General features: G+C 48.4%; 1 protein-coding gene across 1 annotated transcript; it reads left to right on the top strand.

The window, feature by feature from the left end:
- Positions 1-6,342: 6,342 nt before the first annotated feature.
- On the top strand, positions 6,343-19,512 carry LOC309890246 (endoplasmic reticulum aminopeptidase 1-like; the record flags this gene model as incomplete). Its single annotated transcript, XM_082783932.1, has 9 exons — positions 6,343-6,452; positions 12,494-12,632; positions 14,150-14,284; positions 14,866-14,986; positions 15,348-15,502; positions 16,055-16,168; positions 18,011-18,142; positions 18,688-18,823; positions 19,337-19,512. 9 exons carry the CDS (start codon positions 6,343-6,345, stop codon positions 19,510-19,512), a joined length of 1,218 nt encoding a protein of 405 aa, XP_082640058.1.
- Between the last annotated feature and the right edge of the window lie 1,162 nt (positions 19,513-20,674).

Below are 20,674 nucleotides of genomic sequence, written 5' to 3'. Positions count from 1 at the left end.
GGGTGGCCAGGACCCCCAGGCAGGGCGGCACTGGAGGTGCTGGGCAGCTCCTCAATGTCCGAATCCTCCGCGCTGCTGGAGGAGAGCAGGCTGGTGACAGGAGTGTCCCGGGGGGAGGCAGCAGGGCTGGAGGTGGCCTCCGGGCTGTCTTCGGGCTCCCAGGTGTCTTGGGAGCCCTCGAGGTCCACTTCAGGGCCGTTGTACACGTAGAGCTGGCTGGCAGGACGCGGTTCCAGGAAGCCCAGCTCCTCGAGGAACTCCTCGCTGCACGTCTCCTCCATGATGGAGATGAGCCGCTGCACAAAGCTCACCGTGTGGCCCTGCAGCAACGGCTGCAGCTCCTGCACCAAGGCGTGCTCATCGAGCCCACAGCGGCACAGCCAAGCGACGATGTTGGCCTCCAGCATGTCCTGGTCCCACCAGGCAGCGTCGAACAGCTCCCTGGCTTGCTGGCGCACCCAGGAGCGCAGCGGACCGAGGACTTCTAGGTGTTCCCTGAAGAGGGCTGCCCATTCCTCGGGCGGGAGGCCTCTCACGGCAGGCTGGGGCATGGGCTCTGCAGCCCCCTGCTCGTCCTGGGGGCTGTCGTCTTGCGCCTCTGCATCGGGGGCCAGCTGCACCTCCAGGAAGTCGTCTTCCGCCCAGATGGAGTAGCGGATGGAGGTGATGTGCTGCCTGCAGAGGGGACAGGTGCTGCTTCTCTTGGCCCAGCGCATGATGCACCCGAAGCAGAAGTGGTGCACACAGGGGAGGACGTAGCTGGGCTCCTTGGGGACCCCCTGGCACACAGGGCAAGTGATGTCCTGGGCCTCACTTGCCATGGTGTCGGCTCGCTGCAGCGGGCTGGGGAGAGCTGCAGATGGGGAGCTGCTTCCCCTGGCTGGCACCGCTGCGACAGCTGATGTGCGCTGCAAGAAGGAGAGAGGTCAGGGTCAGTGGCTGAGCCAGGGCAGGCAGCGGCAGTGCCCCGGCCCCTCAGCAGGACAAAACCCCAAGCCGAGCCCCGGGGCACGTGTCCCCGCACAGCTCACCTGCACTGCTGCGAGCACTCCCTCCACAGCCCCGGCTGCCTGAGCCAGGCAGGGCCGGGGAAACGCAGGCACTGGCTGCGGGGACGGGCACCGAGAGCAGTTGCCGACGGCCCCACAGCACAGCTCCAACAAATCTCCCAAGAGATCCTTGCTCGGCACTCCAAGCCTCGCACACACGCTCAGCGGGAGTCCAGGCACGAGCCAGGCTGGGCCAGGCTCTGCCGGCGCCCCAAGATAAGCAGCGAGGGCCGTGAGGTCACAGCCCATTGCTGGCTGACCTCACAGCCCATCGCTGGGTGACCTCAGAGCCCAGCGCTCTGGGTGACCCCCAAAAACCAAAGCACGTGTCTGAAAGCACTTGCCAGACATTTGGTGAACCCCGGCAGCTTGGCTGCCGTGACCACTTCACTGGGAGGCCTGTTTCAGTGGCCAAGCCCCGTGTTGGTGTACAATCTTCTCCTCACCTGCAGCCAGACCCTCCACTGTCCCATCTCCTTGCCATTCCCTCGAGTTTTGTCAGTGGCCCCAGAGAGCAGAGCTCAGCGCCAGCCCCTCTGCTGCCCTGGTGAGGAAGCTGCTGGCCGCCATGAGGCCTCCCCTCAGTCTCGTGCAGGCTGAGCAAACACGCGGACCTCATGTGCTCCTCATCCATCTTACTCTCCCGATCCTTCACCACTTCGAAGCCCTCCTTTGGACACTCTCCAATAACCTGATGTCCTTCTGTTAGTGTGCTGCCCAAAAGTGCACCCAGGACAGGACTCGAGGCGCTGCTGAAAGAGCGCAGAGCAGAGCACAGCAATCCCTGCCCCCGCCCAGCTGGCGATGCCGTGCTGGAGGCAGCCCAGGATGCTGTTGCCCTTCCTGGCTGCCAGGGCCCCTGCTTGAATCCCGTTCAACTTGCCATCGACCAAAACGCCCAGATCCCTCTCTGCAGGGCTGCGCTCCAGCCTCTCGTCCCCCCGACTGTCCATACAGCCAGGGTTGCCCCTTGCCAGGCGTGGAATCCCTCACTCGCTCTTGCTAAACCTCATATGCTTGGGGATTGCCCAGCTCTCTGCTTTGTCAAGGTCTCTCTGCAAAGCCTTCCTCCCCTCGATGGAGTCAGCCACTCCTTCCTGTTTAGCATCATGCCTAAACGGACTCCATATGCCCTCAAGTCCTACATGCGAGTCAGTCGGGACAACGCTGAAGAGAACAGGCCCTAAAATGGAGGCCTGCACAAGCCCCTATGACTGGCCACCAGCCTGATGCAACCCCATTTACAAGAACCCTTGGAGCGCGACCCGTCAGCCCCTTGTTCACCCATCGCATTATGCATTGCTCTAGCTGTGTGCTGCCCAATTTGTCCAGAAGGAGACAGTGAGAAACAGTCTTGAAGCTGTGCTGAAAGCCAAACAGGTGCCATCAGCTGGCTTCCCTTGGGCAACCAGATGGTTGGCCACTTCATCAAAAGAAATCAATGGGGGTGGGCAAGTGATGGGGAGGGGACATCGATAGGCCAGCTGACCTAAACCAACCAAAGGGACATTCCAGAGCACCTGATGCCACACTCAGCAATAAACAAGGGAGCTGCCGTGGGGCAGGGGGCTGTTCCTCCTCAACAACCACTACGTGTTTTGATGCCCTGCTTCCCAGGACATGGCTGAACATCGCTCGTTGATGGGAAGTAGAGAATATTTCCTTTTCCTTCTCTCTGCGCTTCCCCGCGGCCTTATTGTTTCTTTTGTTTCTTTTTCTCCCCATTCCCCTGCCCTTTAATTCAACCATTCTCATCTCCAGCCTCTTTGTGCTGTATTTTCTCTCCCAATTTAATAATAGCCACTCTTCTGGGTTCGCAATAAGTGAACTAATTTTAATTCCTACCTCGCTTTTTTAATTATTTTAAAACAGCATCAGCAAGGTCTGTGCGACACCAGAACACCCTTATATAACACCCAAAGAATTGCCATCTCCCTGTGGTGATTTGTACCACCGTGCCTGCTGTTTGTCATCATCGCACCATGCCCTGCTGAGATAGCTTGGCTTTGTCTTGCTGCCCTCCTTGTAGTTACGAGAAGGCTGCCCTGAGGCTCCTCTGCAGTCTGACCACACACCTTTGCCTCAGCCCCTCCTCACTGAGCAAGGGCCCCAACCCCTGAGCATTGTGAAATTGCCTACAATGCATTTCTAAGGATCTCCCTAATGGGTTTTTGAAGACAAGATTGAAATTCTTCCTCCGTGGAAAGGAATCCATGATGGAGCAAAACACAAGTTTTTATATAAGCATGTTGGACGTGCTTATGGTTTATCTCATTTCTGTGTCTCAGAGAGTTGCTTGTTCGGCTAACAATTTGACCTCTTTGAAAGCGTTTGTCCTGACCGTCTCTCAATTGTTTGCCAATGCCTCCTGCTGGCCACTGGCTGCCGCTGTTTGTCTAGGTAAAGAACAGCTTGTTGCACACGCACCGTCAGTTTTAAGCGGCTCTGGCAAAGACGTGCATGCCTGATGTAGCTTTGCATATTTAAGAAGAGATAAAAGTGTAGCTTCCACTCAAGTGAAAAATCTCATCTGCACACAGCCTTTCCTATGTGAGTTCAGAACCTCTCACCAAGGAGGGCCGAGATGCTGAAGTTGCTGAAGTTGTGTGACTTTCTCTGTTTACTCACGGCAACATTTAGCCATGATGCTAACTAAAATACAAAATGTGAAATCTTGGATAATTAGGGACTCCGCCTGCGGCATATCACAACAGTGTCATGGTCAGATGTGTCTCGGTGAGACAACCTGAAAGCCTCATGCTTGAATGTAGTGCGTGTTCTTGCAGCAGGGACACCTTGCCGAGGACTGCGTGACAGAGCTTTCCGTGTTTCACAACCAGAGCAGGGAGAGTATATCGGAATTAATATCAGAGGTAAGAAATACATGTTGTTACTTTGTTGTAATTAAGCATGCTGATACAGTAAGTAACCTTAGCGTATTGGCAGCCTCATGGTCCCTTATTCTCAGGCGTGAGTTTTGCTGTGCTTTTCCAACCTACGGAATCCCCACAGAATTTCAGATCTGTCAGTACAGCTCTGAAGCTCAAATTTGCCTTTTCTTTTTCCTCCTTTCATTGTGTTTCCTAAACTTTATTGATATTTTCTACCATGCTGATATCCTTATGAATTTCTGAAAGGCAAAATAGACTCGCCCTAAAGATGTCTGGATGAACAACAGATTTCATGCACTGGCTGAACTCCGTGCTTTGAAATGTTCTGATAGCGGAGGGAAAACTTTCAGTGCATTGCTCAGCCAGGCTATAAAATAAGCGTGGGGGAATTACTTTTCACAAACTTTGAAAGAAGTGAATCAGTTCCTGTCCCATTGGAATAAAAATGTCAAAAGCTGAGCTGACTAGCTGTAGAGGAATTGTACCAATGTGTTAGTGGTGATATTCTAACCTGGTAGAAGAGACTTACAAGATGAGGTGGACTCCGGCCTTAATGTGAAGCTGAAAATTGTCCTTTGAAATTTATTTTTTTTTATTCTACTGTATAGAATGAAGACTTGGGATAAAATCTTTCACATAACTGTAGCAGAAACAGACTTTTAAAGTATGTGTTCTAGTTAAAATGGATAAATTTTGGAGTAAACATTGTTGTTTGTTTGTTTGTTTTTGTTTGTTTGTTTGTTTTTCAGTTACAGGAAATACAGGAAATAATCTGAATAATCTGCTCACAGGAGGAAACAGCTTGTCCAATTAAGTTTTGGCATTTACACCGTTCTTTACTAGGGGACTTCTATTGCCTTATAACTTATTCAGGCTAATGGTATTATGCTGCAAACCTGGCAAGCATTTTTCTTGCAGTCCTCATAGCAGTTGTGATACTGAAAATCACACCAAATGTTGATTAAAAAAATTTTTCTTGTTGTACTCCCAGTCAACTTGCTAGCAGGCAGCCTGGGAAGAGGAAAGAACTCGACTCCGTGTACGCACTACGCAGAAACAACTAAAACATTGGTCTGTTATCAGCACTACTTCCATTAAAAATCTAAACATAGCACCACATGAGCTACTATGGACAAAATTAAATCTATCACAACCAATCCAGCACATACAGGAACAATGGTGGTCTGTCAAACCTTCCTGGCCCTGAGTTGACCATGAGGGTAATGATTTAAAAAAGTAGGTGATGAGGTGATTCCTGCACCTGTTTGAGCCTCTGGTGTGGGTATAATAAGGGATTGTCCCCAGAATTAGCGATGACAGTGAAAGGTGAATTAACAAAATATTTGGTGGAGAGGGAAACTGTTAAAAAAATCCATTCCCCTTTTAATTCTCCAGTATGGCCAGTTACAAGTGTTAAGGACATGATGGCTTACAGTAAACTACAGAAAGTTGAATGCAGCTACTAAACCATTGACTGTCACAGCACCCAGTCTGTCTGACATACCTAATCTGCTTAATACAGCAGGATTTCAAGGATGGCTGTCGTTGGTGTTCGAGATATCTTTTGGTCACATTACCATGGCAGGGACAAGACAAATTTGCTTTTACTTTGGAAGTAATAGAGCATTTTTTTGCTCATTTACCCCAGAGGTTTAAGAACAGACCTGCACCAACACATGCTGAATTGGCTAAGACATTAGAAGAAGTAAGGTTACCTGCTGGAATCACATTAATTCGATAGGGAGATATTGAGTGGGGGCAGTGATGAGCAGCAAGTACAAGAAGGAATGGGCTTCCTCATAGACAGACATATGCCAGCAGTACTCGTATTTGCTACCCACTCTCACAACTGCATCTGTGGTTCAAGAATTAAATTGCCAGTGCAGGGCCCAGAGGCAGACAGGACTGTTCTTTATTGACACGAATTGTTAAAACATTTCTAACAAGGTTTAACAAGAGCAAGGGTAGAGTCCTGCACCTGGGAAGGAACAACCACATGTATCAGTACAGGCTGGGGGATGACCTGCTGGAGAGGAGCTCTGAGGAGAAGGACCTGGGGGTCCTGGTGGACGACAGGTTGACCATGAGCCAGCAGTGTGCCCTCGTGGCCAAGAGGGCCCATGGGATCATGACGTGCATTAAAAGGAGAGTGGCCAGCAGGGCAGGGGAGGTGATCCTCCCTCTCTACTCAGCCCTGGTCAGGCCTCACCTGGAGTACTGTGTCCAGTTCTGGGCTCCCCGGTACAAAAAAGACAGGGATCTCCTGGGAAGAGTCCGGCGGAGGGCAAGGAAGATGATAAAGGGCCTGGAGCATCTTCCCTATGAGGAAAGGCTGAGAGACCTGGGTCTGGTCAGCCTGGGGAAAAGAAGACTGAGGGAGGGATCCTATTTATGTTTATAACATGGCCAACCTCTCTTCAGTGGTTTGTGAGGACTGGACAAGTGGCAATGGCCACAAAATGGAGCCCAGGCAGTTCCACATGAGTATAAAAAGGACTTCTTCATGGTGCAGGTGACGGAGCACTGGGACAGGCTGCCCAGGGAGGTTGTGGAGTCTCCTTCTCTGGAGATATTCAAGGCCCATCTGGATGCCTCCCTGGGCAGCCTGCTCTGAGGAACCTGCTTTGGCAGGGGGCTTGGACCCGATGACCTCTTCAGGTCCCTTCCAACCTCTTCAATTCTGTGATTCTGTGAGAAGAAAAAGATCGGGCTACCAGGCTAGCAGGTCTGTATCTGAGATCTCAAATTGTACCTTCATCCTGATGTTGGTGATGCTCCTGCGGAGAGGTTACCAGCACCACCACCGAGGACCTTCTTTTCCATTGTCAGTTCTTATTGCAGAGATATCTGAGCCTGTTGTCCTTTACTAGAGATCTGCTCTTTCTGCAGATCTCTAGTAAAAAGATCTCTAGGGTGAGAAACTCTTTTGGTAGTTGTTCTGCTCTGGTCATCTGCCTTGGTCATCCTAGAGTTTCCAGCATTCCTTGGGTGGTTTTGTCCTTCAGCAGTGGTACACATGGACCCAGGAACTTACTTCTGTGCCACAGGAGTGGTTAGAAACGCTTGGAACGGACCAGCCCACCGTGATGACAGAGCGTATTTTCATTTGAACTCCTTTGCAAGGACTCCTTTAAGGCTGGCAGGAATCTCGTGGAGCTGTGGCAAGTCCTGTACCTGTGGAATAACAACCCCAGGCACCTGGACATGCTATGGGCACCCTGCTGGAGAGCAGCCTGGCAGAAAATGACCTGAGGTTCCTGGTGGACACCACGTTGAACATAAGCCAGCAGTGTGCCCATGCAGCAAGGAAGGCTGATGGCTGGCGAAGCCCTGTGTGAAGCTGGAGAGCTGGGTCCTTTTCTGGGCTTCCATGTACTAGACAGACGTGAATGTAGCGGAGAGAGTCCAACCAAGATGATCTCTGCTATTTATCAGAAGAGTCTGGGGACTCGCTGGGCTCTGACAAGTTGTCTCTTATTGCAGAACCCCTTATCAGGGGGGTTGGTCAAGAAGCTTTATGTATCCACTTCTGTTCCCCACCACAGATTGAGAAATGGTAATTCTTAGCATGCCAAAGATTTTGAAAGTACTTAAATTATCTCATAAATGTGAAATTTATGCAGCAGTTCAGGTCACCGGATGCGAGGAGTGTCTGAACCTGTTGCTGCCATCGGCGGGAGGCAGAGAAACTGCGTGCGTGAGGTGCGAGCAGGTGGATGACCTGGTCCGCATGGTGGCGGAGCTCAAGGAGGAGGTGGAGAGGTTGAGGGCCATCAGGGAGTGTGAGCGAGAGATAGACTTGTGCAGTAACTCCCTGCAGGGCCTCAAGGAGAGGTACCGAGGTGAGACATCCCAAATGGGGGTGGACCCCCTGCCCTGTAGCCGTCGGGCAGAGGGAGGATGGTCGGGCCCAGGAGGATGCCTAGGGCGAGGAGGTCGACTCCACGCCTCAGGACTGCCTCCACCAAGAAAGACAGGAGGGTTATTGTTGTTGGAGACTCTATTCTTAGGGGAGCAGAGGGCCCTATTTGTCGGCCTGACCCTACCCGTAGGGAAGTGTGCTGCCTCCCTGGGGCCAGGGTCAGGGCCGTTGCCAGGAAGCTTCCCAACCTGGTACGCCCCTCTGACTATTATCCTCTTTTGGTAGTCCAGGCGGGCAGTGACAACATTGAGGAGAGAAGCCTGAAGGCTATCAAACGAGACTTTAGGGGGCTGGGTCGGTTAGTGGATGGAGCGGGAGTGCAGGTGGTGTTTTCATCCATCCCTGCGGTGGCAGGGAGGGGAACAAAGAGGACAGGGAAAGCCCACCTGTTAAACACGTGGCTCCGGGGCTGGTGCCAACGCAGAAATCTTGTTTTTTTCGATCATGGGGCACTTTACTCAGCACCTGGCCTGATGGCCTCAGACGGGTCGCTATCTTTTAGGGGAAAAAGGATCCTGGGCCAGGAGCTGGCAGGGCTCATTGAGAGGGCTTTAAACTAGGTAGGAAGGGGGATGGGGCTGAAGCAAGGATTGTTGGGGCTGTGCCAGGGGGAGCAATGGCAAGGCCGGGGGATAAGGTAATGGCCCAGCTGAAGTGCATCTACACCAATGCGCGCAGCATGGGTAACAAACAGGAGGAGCTGGAAGCCATCGTGCAGCAGGCAGGCTACGACTTGGTTGCCATCACGGAGACGTGGTAGGACCAGTCTCATGACTAGAGTGCTGCAATGCCTGGCTATAAGCTCTTCAGAAGGGACGGGCAGCACAGAAGGGGTGGTGCTGTGGCTCTCTATATTAGAGAGCCTTTCGATGTTGTAGAACTCGAGGCTGGGAATGACAAGGTCGAGTCCCTTTGGGTTAGGATCGGCAGGGACAACAAGGCTAGCGTCCTGGTCGGGGTCTGCTATAGACCGCCGAACCAGGATGAGGAGACTGATGAGGAGTTCTACAGGCAGCTGGCAGAAGTTGCGAAATCGTCAGCTCTTGTACTCGTGGGGGACTTCAACTTCCCTGACATATGCTGGAAGCACAACACAGCCCTGAGAAAGCAGTCTAGGAGGTTTCTGGAGAGCGTGGAAGATAGCTTCCTGACGCAGCTGGTTAGTGAGCCCACCAGGGGTGGTGCCCCGCTAGACCTTCTCTTCACAAACAGAGAAGGACTGGTGGAGGATGTGATTGTCGGGAGCTGTCTTGGGCAGAGTGACCACGAAATGGTGGAGTTCACTATTCTTGGCGAGGCCAGGAAGGGGACCAGTAAAACCGCTGTATTGGACTTTCGGAGGGCTGACTTTGAGCTGCTCAGGACACTGGTTGGTGGAGTCCCTTGGGAGGCGGTTCTGAAGGGCAGAAGAGTCCAGGAAGGCTGGGCGCTCTTCAAGAGGGAAATCTTAATGGCGCAGGAACGGTCTGTTCCCACGTGCCCAAAGACGAGCTGGCAGGGAAGAAGACCAGCCTGGCTCAACAGAGAATTGTGGCTTGATCTTAGGAGAAAAAAGAGGGTTTATAATGTTTGGAATAGTGGGCAGGCCACTAGGGAGGACTATAAGGATGTAGCGAGGCCGTGCAGGGACAAAATTAGGAAGGCCAAAGCTCATCTGGAGCTCAATCTGGCTACTGCCGTTAAAGATAACAAAAAACGTTTCTATAAATACATCAACACAAAAAGGAGGACTAAGGAGAATCTCCATCCTTTACTGGCTGCGGGGGGAAACTTGGTGTAGTGGGTTTACGTGGCAAGGTTTTGGTAGCAGGGGGCCATAGGGGTGGTTTCTGTGAGAAAGATCTAGAAGCTGCCCCATGTTTGGGAAGGGCCCCATTGTTTTCCAGAGCTGAGCCAGTAAGCGATGTTGTTTTGCGCCTCTGTGAGAGCATATTTAAGACAGGGAAAAAAACGCTGCGCCTCACAGCAGCTGGGAGAGCCAAGGGAGTGATAAAACAGCCTTGCAGGTGCCAAGGTCAGTGTAGAAGGAGGGGGAGAGGTGCTCCAGGCGCCGGAGCAGAAGTCCCCTGCGGCCTGTGGTGAGGAGCATGGTGAAGCAGGATGTCCCCCTGCAGCCCATGGAGTACCACGGTGGAGCAGGGTTCCACGCTGCGGCCCGTGGAGGAGACCACGGTGGAGCAGGTGGCCCTGCACCGACGGAGGCTGCCGCCTGTGGAAGACCCCTGCCGGAGCAGATTCCGGGCCGGACCTGTAGCCCGTGGAGAGGAGCCCACGCAGGAGCAGGTGACCTGGCAGGAGCTGCTGCCCGTAGGGGAGCCAGGTTGGAGCAGTTTTCTCCTGAGGGATGGACCCCGTGGTACGGACCCATATCTGGAGCAGTTCTGGAAGAGCTGCTGCCTGTGGGAAGCCCATGCCGGATCAGTTCATCAAGGACTGCATCCCGTGGGTGGGACCCCACAGCACAAGGGACGAGAGTGACCGAGAAGGAGCGGCAGAGAAGAAGCGCTGTAGACTGACCATAACCCCCATTCCCCCGTTCCCCTGCGCCGCTCGGGGGGAGGAGGTGGAAGAGGGTGGATGGGGGGAAGGTGCTTTTGGTTTCTTTCCTTTGTTTCTCACTTCTCTAGCTTGTTAGTTAATAGGCAATAAATCTTACTATCTCCTTATGCCGAGTCTGTTTTGCCCGTTACAATAATTACTGAGTGATTTTCTCATCCTTGTCTCAACCCTTGAGCCCTTTTCACATATTTTCTCCCCATTCCTCTTTGAGGAGGGGGAGTGAGGGAGCGGCTGTGGTGGAGCTCAGCTGCCCACTCGAGCGGAACCACGGCACTTAGTTACAAGAGATGAGGAAAAGGCGGAGGTGCTCAATGCCTTCTTTGCCTCAGTCTTTAGCGGCACTACCGGTTGTTCTCTGGATACCCAGTACCCTGAGCTGGTGGAAGGGGATGGGGAGCAGGATGTGGCCCTCACCATCCATGAAGAACTGGTTGGTGACCTGCTACGGCACTTGGATGTGCACAAGTCGATGGGGCCGGATGGGATCCACCCAAGGGTACTGAGAGAACTGGCAGAGGAGCTGGCCAAGCCACTGTCCATCATTTATCAGCAGTCCTGGCGATCGGGGGAGGTCCCAGTTGACTGGCGGCTAGCAAATGTGACGCCCATCTACAAGAAGGGCCGGAGGGCAGACCCGGGAAACTACAGGCCTGTCAGTTTGACCTGAGTGCCAGGGAAGCTCATGGAGCAGATCCTCCTGAGAGTCCTCACGCAGCACTTGCAGGGCAAGCAGGCGATCAGGCCCAGTCAGCATGGGTTTATGAAAGGCAGGTCCTGCTTGACGAACCTGATCTCCTTCTATGACAAAGTGACGCGCTGGGTGGACGAGGGAAAGGCTGTGGATGTGGTCTACCTTGACTTCAGCAAGGCTTTTGACACCGTCTCCCACAGCATTCTCCTCAAGAAACTGGCTGCTCTTGGCTTGGACTGGCGCACACTTCGTTGGGTTAGAAACTGGCTGGATAGCCGGGCCCAAAGAGTCGTGGTGAATGGAGCCAAGTCCGGTTGGAGGCCAATCACTAGTGGCGTCCCCCAGGGCTCGGTGCTGGGGCCGGTCCTCTTTAATATCTTCATCGATGATGTGGACAAGGGCATCGAGTGCACCCTCAGTAAGTTTGCAGATGACACCAAGCTATGCGCGTGTTGATCTGCTCGAGGGTAGGAAGGCTCTGCAGGAGGATCTGGATAGGCTGCAGCGATGGGCTGAGGTCAACTGCATGAAGTTCAACAAGGCCAAGTGCTGGGTCCTGCACCTGGGGCGCTTATTGCAGAGCTACAGGCTGGGAGACGAGAGGTTGGAGAGCTGCCAGGCAGAGAAGGACCTGGGAGTGATGGTGGATAGTCGGCTGAATATGAGCCAGCAGTGTGCTCAGGTGGCCAAGAAGGCCAACGGCATCCTGGCCTGTATCAGGAACAGTGTGGCCAGCAGGGCTAGGGAGGTGATCGTCCCCCTGTACTCGGCTCTGGTGAGGCCGCACCTCGAGTACTGTGTTCAGTTTTGGGCCCCTCGCTACAAGAAGGACATGGAGGTGCTCAAGCGAGTCCAGAGAAGGGCGACGAAGCTGGTGAGGGGCCTGGAGAACAAATCCTATGAGGAGCGGCTGAGGGAGCTGGGCTTGTTCAGCCTGGAGAAAAGGAGCCTCAGGGGCGACCTTATCGCTCTCTACAGGTACCTCAAGGGAGGCTGTAGCGAGGTGGGGGTTGGCCTGTTCTCCCACGTGCCTGGTGACAGGACGAGGGAGATTGGGCTAAAGTTGCGCCAGGGGAGTTTTAGGTTGGATCTTAGGAAGAACTTCTTTACTGAAAGGGTTTTTAGGCACTGGAACAGGTTGCCCAGGGAAGTGGTGGAGTCACCATCCCTGGAAGTCTTTAAAAGACGTTTAGATGTAGAGCTTAGGGATATGGTTTAGTGGGGACTGTTAGCGTTAGGTAGAGGTTGGACTCGATGATCTTGAGGTCTCTTCCAACCTAGAAATTCTGTGATTCTGTGAAATTACTTGATTTTCACACAAGGTGGTGAACACTGTGCATATGAAGGCATGTGGACTAAAGGTTTTCTCTTTTTTCCTTAGAGTGCTCGCAGCAACGCATTTTGAGCCAACATTTGCAAGAACAGCCTTCCCGTGTTTCGATGAACCAGCTTTCAAAGCCAGATTTTCAGTTAAGTTTAGGAGGGAACCAAAGCACCTTGCGCTGTCCAATATGCCCCTTGTAGGTGGATACATTCAATGTTGTGCTGTTGCTTGATGACCTTTAAAAAAGAAAGTAAAAGGAGAACAGAATACCTAGGAAGTTGCTGTTCATGGGAATATTGACCTAAAGATTGTGTCAGTTCTTTTCTGAGAGTAAATGATTGCTGGTAGTGTTGATACACAGTTATAAAGGAATGCAACAGGTGTTGCATCCTAGGGATTCCTGTTCTCTGCAGTGGTTTGAGAACAATGTAATCTCGCTAATTTTTATTTTACTCATAAAATGCTTTCAGTCTTTGTCTTAGATTTTAAGAATTAATATTAAAATGTATCTGAATACGGACACAATATTATTCAGGACCTTATATATATAGAATATATATAAATATATAAATATTATTAATATATATATAAATATATAATATATAATACATTATATATATTATATATTAATATATTATTATTTTTATATTATAAATATTATATTATTATGTTATATATTACATATATGTATTATATATAATATATATAATATATAATATTATATATATTATTATATTATATGTATATTATATATAATATATATATTATACATATATATAATATATATATTATATATTATATATATTATATTAATATATATTAATTATTATTAATATATATTTTATATATATATATATTAATATATATATATTAAACAACAAGAGAAAAAGGTTATTTTGGCCTTCAAAAAATGTCTGTGAAAGTGGAGTATGTGTAACACCTACAAATATGGTTTGCAGTTACAAAGATGTAGGCGTATGTAGGGTGGGTCACATGTCATACATTTGGTCTTACTCTGTGCATAAGAGATTCTTCACAAATTCTTCTGCATTGTTGATTCGTGATTTGCCAGGAAACTAACCCTTATAAATGAGGGAACAACGCCTCCCCATACGCCAAGTATATTTCAAAAAAATGAAGTCTTTTGGAAGTTGGTTAAAAACAAACTAACAAACAAAACAGTTCTTGCATGGGAAAGTGGATAAAATAATGAATGAATTGTGGGTGCCAGTATTAGTATTCCAATGTGGCTAAATATACTCCAAGTGTAAGTTAGATACCTAAGGCGAATCAAAAGGGAAAACTCTAACAGGCGACTCATTTTGTCTTGAAATAGATATCTGAGAGAGCTGAGTCATTGTTTGGAGTAGTTTATTTCTCTCATGTGTAACAAGTGATGTTTAGATTTAGACAACTTCTGATCAACTCAAGTGTGATCTTAATTAGATCGATGTGCTGGCAGACACTGAGGAAAATTAAAGCTTTTGAATGAGTATCTTTATCTAGTTTTAGCAATGTTGAAGTAACACTTACGAGTGAAACTACCTGTATGTTTCTGTTTTCTTTGTGTGGGGACGGGCTGGCACAGGGTTGACTTCTTTCCAACTTGTCTTTAAAATTGTCTTAGTGAAACTGAAAAGAAACACATTGATTTTTGGTGCCAAAGTCCTTAGAGGTACTACCGGATGATGAGCTGTGCTTGTCTTTTTTTAGATGAAGACTGTGAATGTAAATTCATGGCTTGTTGAAGACCATTTTGATACCAGTGTCAAGATGAGTACCTACCTCGTGGCCTTTATTGTTTCCGATTTCAAGTCCATCAGCAAAATATCCAGTCATGGAGTTAATGTAACTATTCTGATTTTCTAAGAGCTTATTTTATAACAAAATCTATATGGAAACATATAGTGTACTTTCAAGCTAAATTGTTGGATTTATACATTGTGAAGTTTGACATGAACGAGAGGAGAGAAAAACGTTGGCTTTGTAATTGGATTATTAGTTTGCATTAAGACTAATTTTACTAATTCCAAAAGTTTTTGGTAATATGCTTTCTTTTTATATACTTACGTGCATTGGTAATGTTGTTTCAAGTAAGACTGTTTGATTAAAAGGAAATTAAATATAGTTTTATTGGAGAATCAGGAATAAAACAGAACAGTGGTAGTTAAACAGCTCTGGCTTGGTAGGGGATGGAAGGTATAGATGTCCTTTTACAGGCATGGTGGTTCTGGAGGATAAAGTAAAATTCTCATTTCTAATTTTGCACATATCTGTATCTGGATTTTTTAAAAGTAACTTTTGTACGAAAGCTGTTAGGTATGTGCTCTACTTTCACTTTTCATGACCACTCACGCACCTATGTTAAAGAACAAATTCTGTAAACTTTTGATGCTGGCATTTAAATACTGCCTGCTTGTTTACTGTAGATTTCTGTATACACGGTACCAGAGAAGATCCACCAAGCTGATTATGCCCTGGATGCGGCAGTAAAACTTTTAGACTTTTATGAGGATTACTTCAGCATTTCATATCTCTTACCTAAACAAGGTAAGTGTTACCTAATTTAATGTATTCAAGAATAGCATTAAGAATAGAGAGTAAAATTGCATAAAATCAATGAGTTAGGTAAGACTGGGACAATTTTGGCTCCCATGTTTTTAAACTGTCTGCTTCGTGTAACTTAAGAGTATGTTGAAAAGCTTCACTGAGAACGGAAAATCCTTCTATAGAGGACTTTTTAAAGGTATGTTTTTGCTGTTACATTTAGGAGAAGCCTTAAAGAAGGTGTGATGTGGGAGCTGTTGTGAAGTGGGATGAGCAGGTGACTGGGTTCTTTACTGGGTCAAACAATCCTAGCAGTTTATTAATGCTTCCCTCCCCCCCTCCTCCTTCCTCCCCCCTCCACCAGATTTAGCAGCTATTCCTGATTTCCAGTCTGGTGCTATGGAAAACTGGGGATTGACCACATATCGGGAATCCGCATTGTTGTATGACCCTGATAAATCCTCAGCATCTTCTAGACTTTGGATTACTATGATAATAGTCCACGAACTGGCTCATCAGGTGAGATTTAGGAGCAACAATAAAGGATCAGAAGGGACCCACAAAGTGGTCACAGCTGTGTGGATGGAGAGATATTTGAGAATATAGACTGAAAAGAGCTGTTTCAGTTTGAGGGTGTTCATCCGTGAATCACGCGACTGTTCCCAATAAAGTCTCGTTGGGCTTCATAGACATGCAGGGCTGTAACCAAAATCTGTATAGTTCAGTAGCTGTAGTGCTCTGGGGACTTTGCACCATTGCTAACCCTTGAAATTATTTGCAAGCCGTGAATATAGGTAAAAAAGTTAAGAATTGTTACAGGTTTATGCGTGGCTCCTCTATCAAACCTGGTTTATGTATAAAGTTTCATGGAATTGTAATGGAAACCCATGCTGTAGAGTATTACCATTAAAATAAGAAATGAAATAGAAAGAGGCCAGAGTAAGCTGCATTACTACAAAAATGTGCCTTAAATGTCAGTGACATGCTATAAATTCAATTTCATATCAGTCAGTAGCAGCTTTTGTGAAAAACCGTGTAATTAAATTAAAATTGTTGTTGCTGTTGTTTCAGTGGTTTGGCAACCTAGTTACCATGGAGTGGTGGAATGACCTGTGGTTAAATGAAGGGTTTGCAAAATTCATGGAGTTTGTGTCGGTCAACATTACCCATCCAGAACTGAAAGTTGTAAGCAGCATTTACTGTATTTTTATTTTATATTTGCATTCTAAGTCCACTAATTTGTAAGGGTGAAGGCCAAGCATGTTTGTGCTGTGAAATAGTTTTTGCTTTCCCTTTGAAAGAACTGTCTGATCTTAACTCGAAGGGTAAGAATATTGATTTTATTGTATCTAATTATTTCAAAAACTGGTGATGGAAGTTAATGATTGCAATCAAAGTATGTTCTCTTTTCAAAAGCTATTTAGACTTCGGAAAGTATAAAGGCATTGCTAGTTAGTCAAGGGAGGTGATTGTCCCGCTCTACTCTGCGCTGGTGTGGCCTCACCTCGAGCACTGTGTGCAGTTCTGGGCACCGCAGTGCAAAAAGGATGCAAAACTGTTGGAGAGTGTCCAGAGGAGGGCTACAAAGATGGCGAAGGGCCTAGAGGGGAAGACGTATGAGGAGAGGCTGAGGGCACTGGGCCTGTTCAGCCTGGAGAAGAGGAGGCTGAGGGGGGACCTCATCGCGGTCTACAGCTTCCTCACGAGGGGGAGTGCAGAGGCAGGCACCGACCTATTCTCTGTAATCACCAGTGATAGGACCTGCAGAAATGGTGTCAAGCTGTGGCAGGAGAGGTTCAGGCTCGACAACAGGAAGAGGTTCTTCACCGAGAGGGTAGTCGCACACCTGAACAGGCTTCCCAGGGAAGTAGTCACAGCTCCAAGCCTGTCGGAGTTGAAGAAGCGATTGGACTGTGCTCTTAGTCATGTGGTCTGATTTTTTGGGAACACCTGTGCTGTGCCAGGAGTTGGACTTGATGATCCTTATGGGTCCCTTCCAACTCGGGGTATTCTATGATTCTATGAAATTATTTTTTTTCCATCATGTATAGTCAGACTTAAATCCTAATGAAGACCCCCAAATCCTCCCGCTAGCTTTAGCACACGTTCAATATATGAAACTTTGCGAGTATGCCTAGTTCAAAGTAGTGAAAAAAACAGTGCGCTGGGAAGATCTATGCAGAAACTTGCCATAAAACTGCAGTGGAAAAATAATGAAGGAATTCATCATTTGCTTTTTTTTTTTTTTTTTTCCTTTGGTTTGTTTTGTTGTTACTAACCATTCATTTTGTCATCAAACTTTTGGAACGTGTGCATGTCTTTTTGGAGTTATTTTTAAGTCTCACTAGCTGGAGTATTAAAGTTGGTTTAGAAGGGTAGAGGCAGTTTGCCTCTCTATATTCCTTTCCTTTCCTTTCCTTTCCTTTCCTTTCCTTTCCTTTCCTTTCCTTTCCTTTCCTTTCCTTTCCTTTCCTTTCCTTTCCTTTCCTTTCCTTTCCTTTCCTTTCCTTTCCTTTCCTTTCCTTTCCTTTCCTTTCCTTTCCTTGCCTTGCCTTGCCTTGCCTTGCCTTGCCTTGCCTTGCCTTGCCTTGCCTTGCCTTGCCTTGCCTTGCCTTGCCTTGCCTTGCCTTGCCTTGCCTTGCCTTGGCTTTCCTTGCATTTTCTTGCCTTGCCTTGCCTTGCCTTGCCGTGCCTTGCCGTGCCTTGCCGTGCCTTGCCTTGTCGTCCCCTTCCCCTTCCCCTTCCCCTTCCCCTTCCCCTTCCCCTTCCCCTTCCCCTTCCCCTTCCCCTTCCCCTTCCCCTTCCCCTTCCCCTTCCCCTTCCCCTTCCCCTTCCCCTTCCCCTTCCCCTTCCCCTTCCCCTTCCCCTTCCCCTTCCCTTTCCTGCTCTGTAATGAAACCGAAGATATGTTTGGCTTTCCTGATGGGATTTCAACATCATGTAGAATGGACTGAAATATGAACTAATAGGATTTCAGTAGTCACTAAGCAAAATTTGGTAGTAATAATCATTTTTGTCTCCTATTAGGAAGATTATTTCTTATCAAACTGGTTTGATGCCATGGAAGTGGATGCATTAAATTCATCACATCCTGTGTCTACTCCTGTGGAAGATCCAGCTCAAATTTTAGAAATGTTTGATGATGTTTCTTATGTGAAGGTAAAATCTGTAACTGATTTCATTCTCAGTTGTACTGATTGTACTATACGTCTGCATTGTACTGATTTCAGTCAATCCTTTATACAAAACATCCCTGAACCGTGGTGTTAATATACTTTTTAATGTTGTTTTGATCTTTATATTCTATCTCAATCGTAGTCCAAAACTCCTGCATGTAGTTCAAATTGTGGTTTCCTGTTCCATCTATAAAAAGAGGAGGTTTTTGCCCCTTCTTACCTATTGTGTATCAATTTAAACATTAAAACATTATTTTAGGTGCTTAAACCAACCAGCGTTTTTCATTGGAGCCTGCTCTATATAGTAATTGAAAAAATAATAGCATATTTTACTCAATCCAAAATATATTTAAGGAAATAAGGAAAGCCAAATTACTGTTTAAATATATATAAAATCCAAATATTTCTCATCAGACAGACATACAAAATTGAACTGCTGTTTAGGTTAGCCTGCTGAAAATTTTCTGAAAGAAGCATCTTGCTGTCTAGGGAGTGGTTTTGTAAACATTCTGTCACACTTTTTTTCAGGGATCCTATATATTAAATATGTTGAAGGACTACCTGACTGATGATGTTTTTAAAGCTGGACTTGTGCAGTACCTGCAGAAGTACAGCTATCAAAACGCAAAAAATGAAGATTTGTGGAACAGTATGACAAATGCAAGTATTTCTTATTCTCTTTTTTTTTTTTTTTTTTTTTTTTACTTTTTTTTTTCCCCAAATTTCATAGCTTTTTGTGAATAGTGTGTTTTTGTAGTATATTAATGAGGCCTGTGACCAATACTTATGGTAATGATATCAAAACCAGATGACCAAAACTTTCTTCTACAGATCTGTCCCACAGCAGGTACTGATAAAAGTGAACAACAAGGTGATGGCTTTTGCAGAAGGAACCAACAGTCATCTTCAAATGCAGTAAGCATCTAGTTTTTTACTCATCAGTATTTGAGAGTTTGGTATTTATCTGAGTCCTCTCATGTTACTATACTGTGCTGTGGCATCGGTATGTGTACAGACAGAAATCCTACCTCTGTGCCTAGGGCTGACCGGAAAACAGCACTATTTAAAGAGATGTCACTAACTATGTAAAAGTGTCCTGAAAAAGAACAGCCAGAGTTGTCATTGATATCGCATGTTCCAATCTAAACTTAACTATGCTGAGGTTACAAATTTACAGCAGTTTTTATGAAGTTCTTAGCTACTAAATTCATTGTCTATGCACTCCATCTTCCTCCTCTTCTTACGTATCCAAGCTTGTCCATGATTTTTATTGCAACTTTTTCACCGGTAAGAAGATGTCGTCCAAGCTTTACCTTTGCAAACCCACCTAAAAGTGCAAACACGGACATTTAAGCGTGGCGCCCAACGAGAGGGAGGGAGGGAAGGAGGGAGGGAGAGAGGGAGGGAGGGAGGCGCAGCGGGGCGGCCATGTTGGGAGGGTCGGCGCTGCTGCTCTGCACCCTGCGGGGTCCGAGGGAGGGTGGGGAAGGAGGAACATGGTGATGCGCAAGGCCAGGGGGCCTGAGGAGATGGATCTGTGGGTCCTGAGCGAGTGGGCAGGCATTGCCCATCACCAGGCTGGGCAACCAGATCCAGTGGGTGGCACCCCTGGCCATGGCAGGGGGAGTGGAACTAGGTGGTCTTTGAGGCCCCTTCCAACCTGAACCACTCGACATTTCTATGACTGTAGGATTCCGCGATTCTATGAAGAAGACCAAGACACTGTCTGTGGCAGGGTCACAACTCTTTATTGGGATGACAACCACATTTGCCCTGCTAAAGGCGCGGGGGCCTCTTGCAGGGCTGGGGAGAGTCCGGGTCGCTGTCGGCTCTCCTCTTCGGGGGGCGCCGCGGCCCCCCAGGTGAGCTGTCCCTGCCCTGGCCAGGAGGAGAGGGCCCGTGGCTTGTGCCCGGCACCGCAGCCTGTTCTGCTTCCTCCTCTTCAGGCTCTGAGAAGAGCTCCTCCTGCTCCTCAGGCATGGGTGCAGCGCGCGGGTGGCCAGGACCCCCAGGCAGGGCGGCACTGGAGGTGCTGGGCAGCTCCTCAATGTCCGAATCCTCCGCGCTGCTGGAGGAGAGCAGGCTGGTGACAGGAGTGTCCCGGGGGGAGGCAGCAGGGCTGGGGATGGCCTCCAGGCTGTCTTCGGGCTCCCAGGAGTCTTGGGAGCCCTCGAGGTCCACCTCAGGGCCGTTGTACACGTAGAGCTGGCTGGCAGGACGCGGTTCCAGGAAGCCCAGCTCCTCGAGGAACTCCTCGCTGCACGTCTCCTCCATGATGGAGATGAGCCGCTGCACAAAGCTCATCGTGTGGCCCTGCAGCAACGGCTGCAGCTCCTGCACCAAGGCGTGCTCATCGAGCCCACAGCGGCACAGCCAAGCGACGATGTTGGCCTCCAGCATGTCCTGGTCCCACCAGGCAGCGTCGAACAGCTCCCTGGCTTGCTGGCGCACCCAGGAGCGCAGCGGACCGAGGACTTCTAGGTGTTCCCTGAAGAGGGCTGCCCATTCCTCGGGC

Source organism: Aythya marila, assembly GCF_965140915.1.
Source record: "Aythya marila genome assembly, chromosome: Z".
Taxonomy (NCBI): Eukaryota; Metazoa; Chordata; class Aves; order Anseriformes; family Anatidae; genus Aythya; species Aythya marila.
The sequence above is the reverse complement of the archived record's forward strand: the minus strand, read 5'-3'. Positions and strand labels throughout refer to the sequence as shown.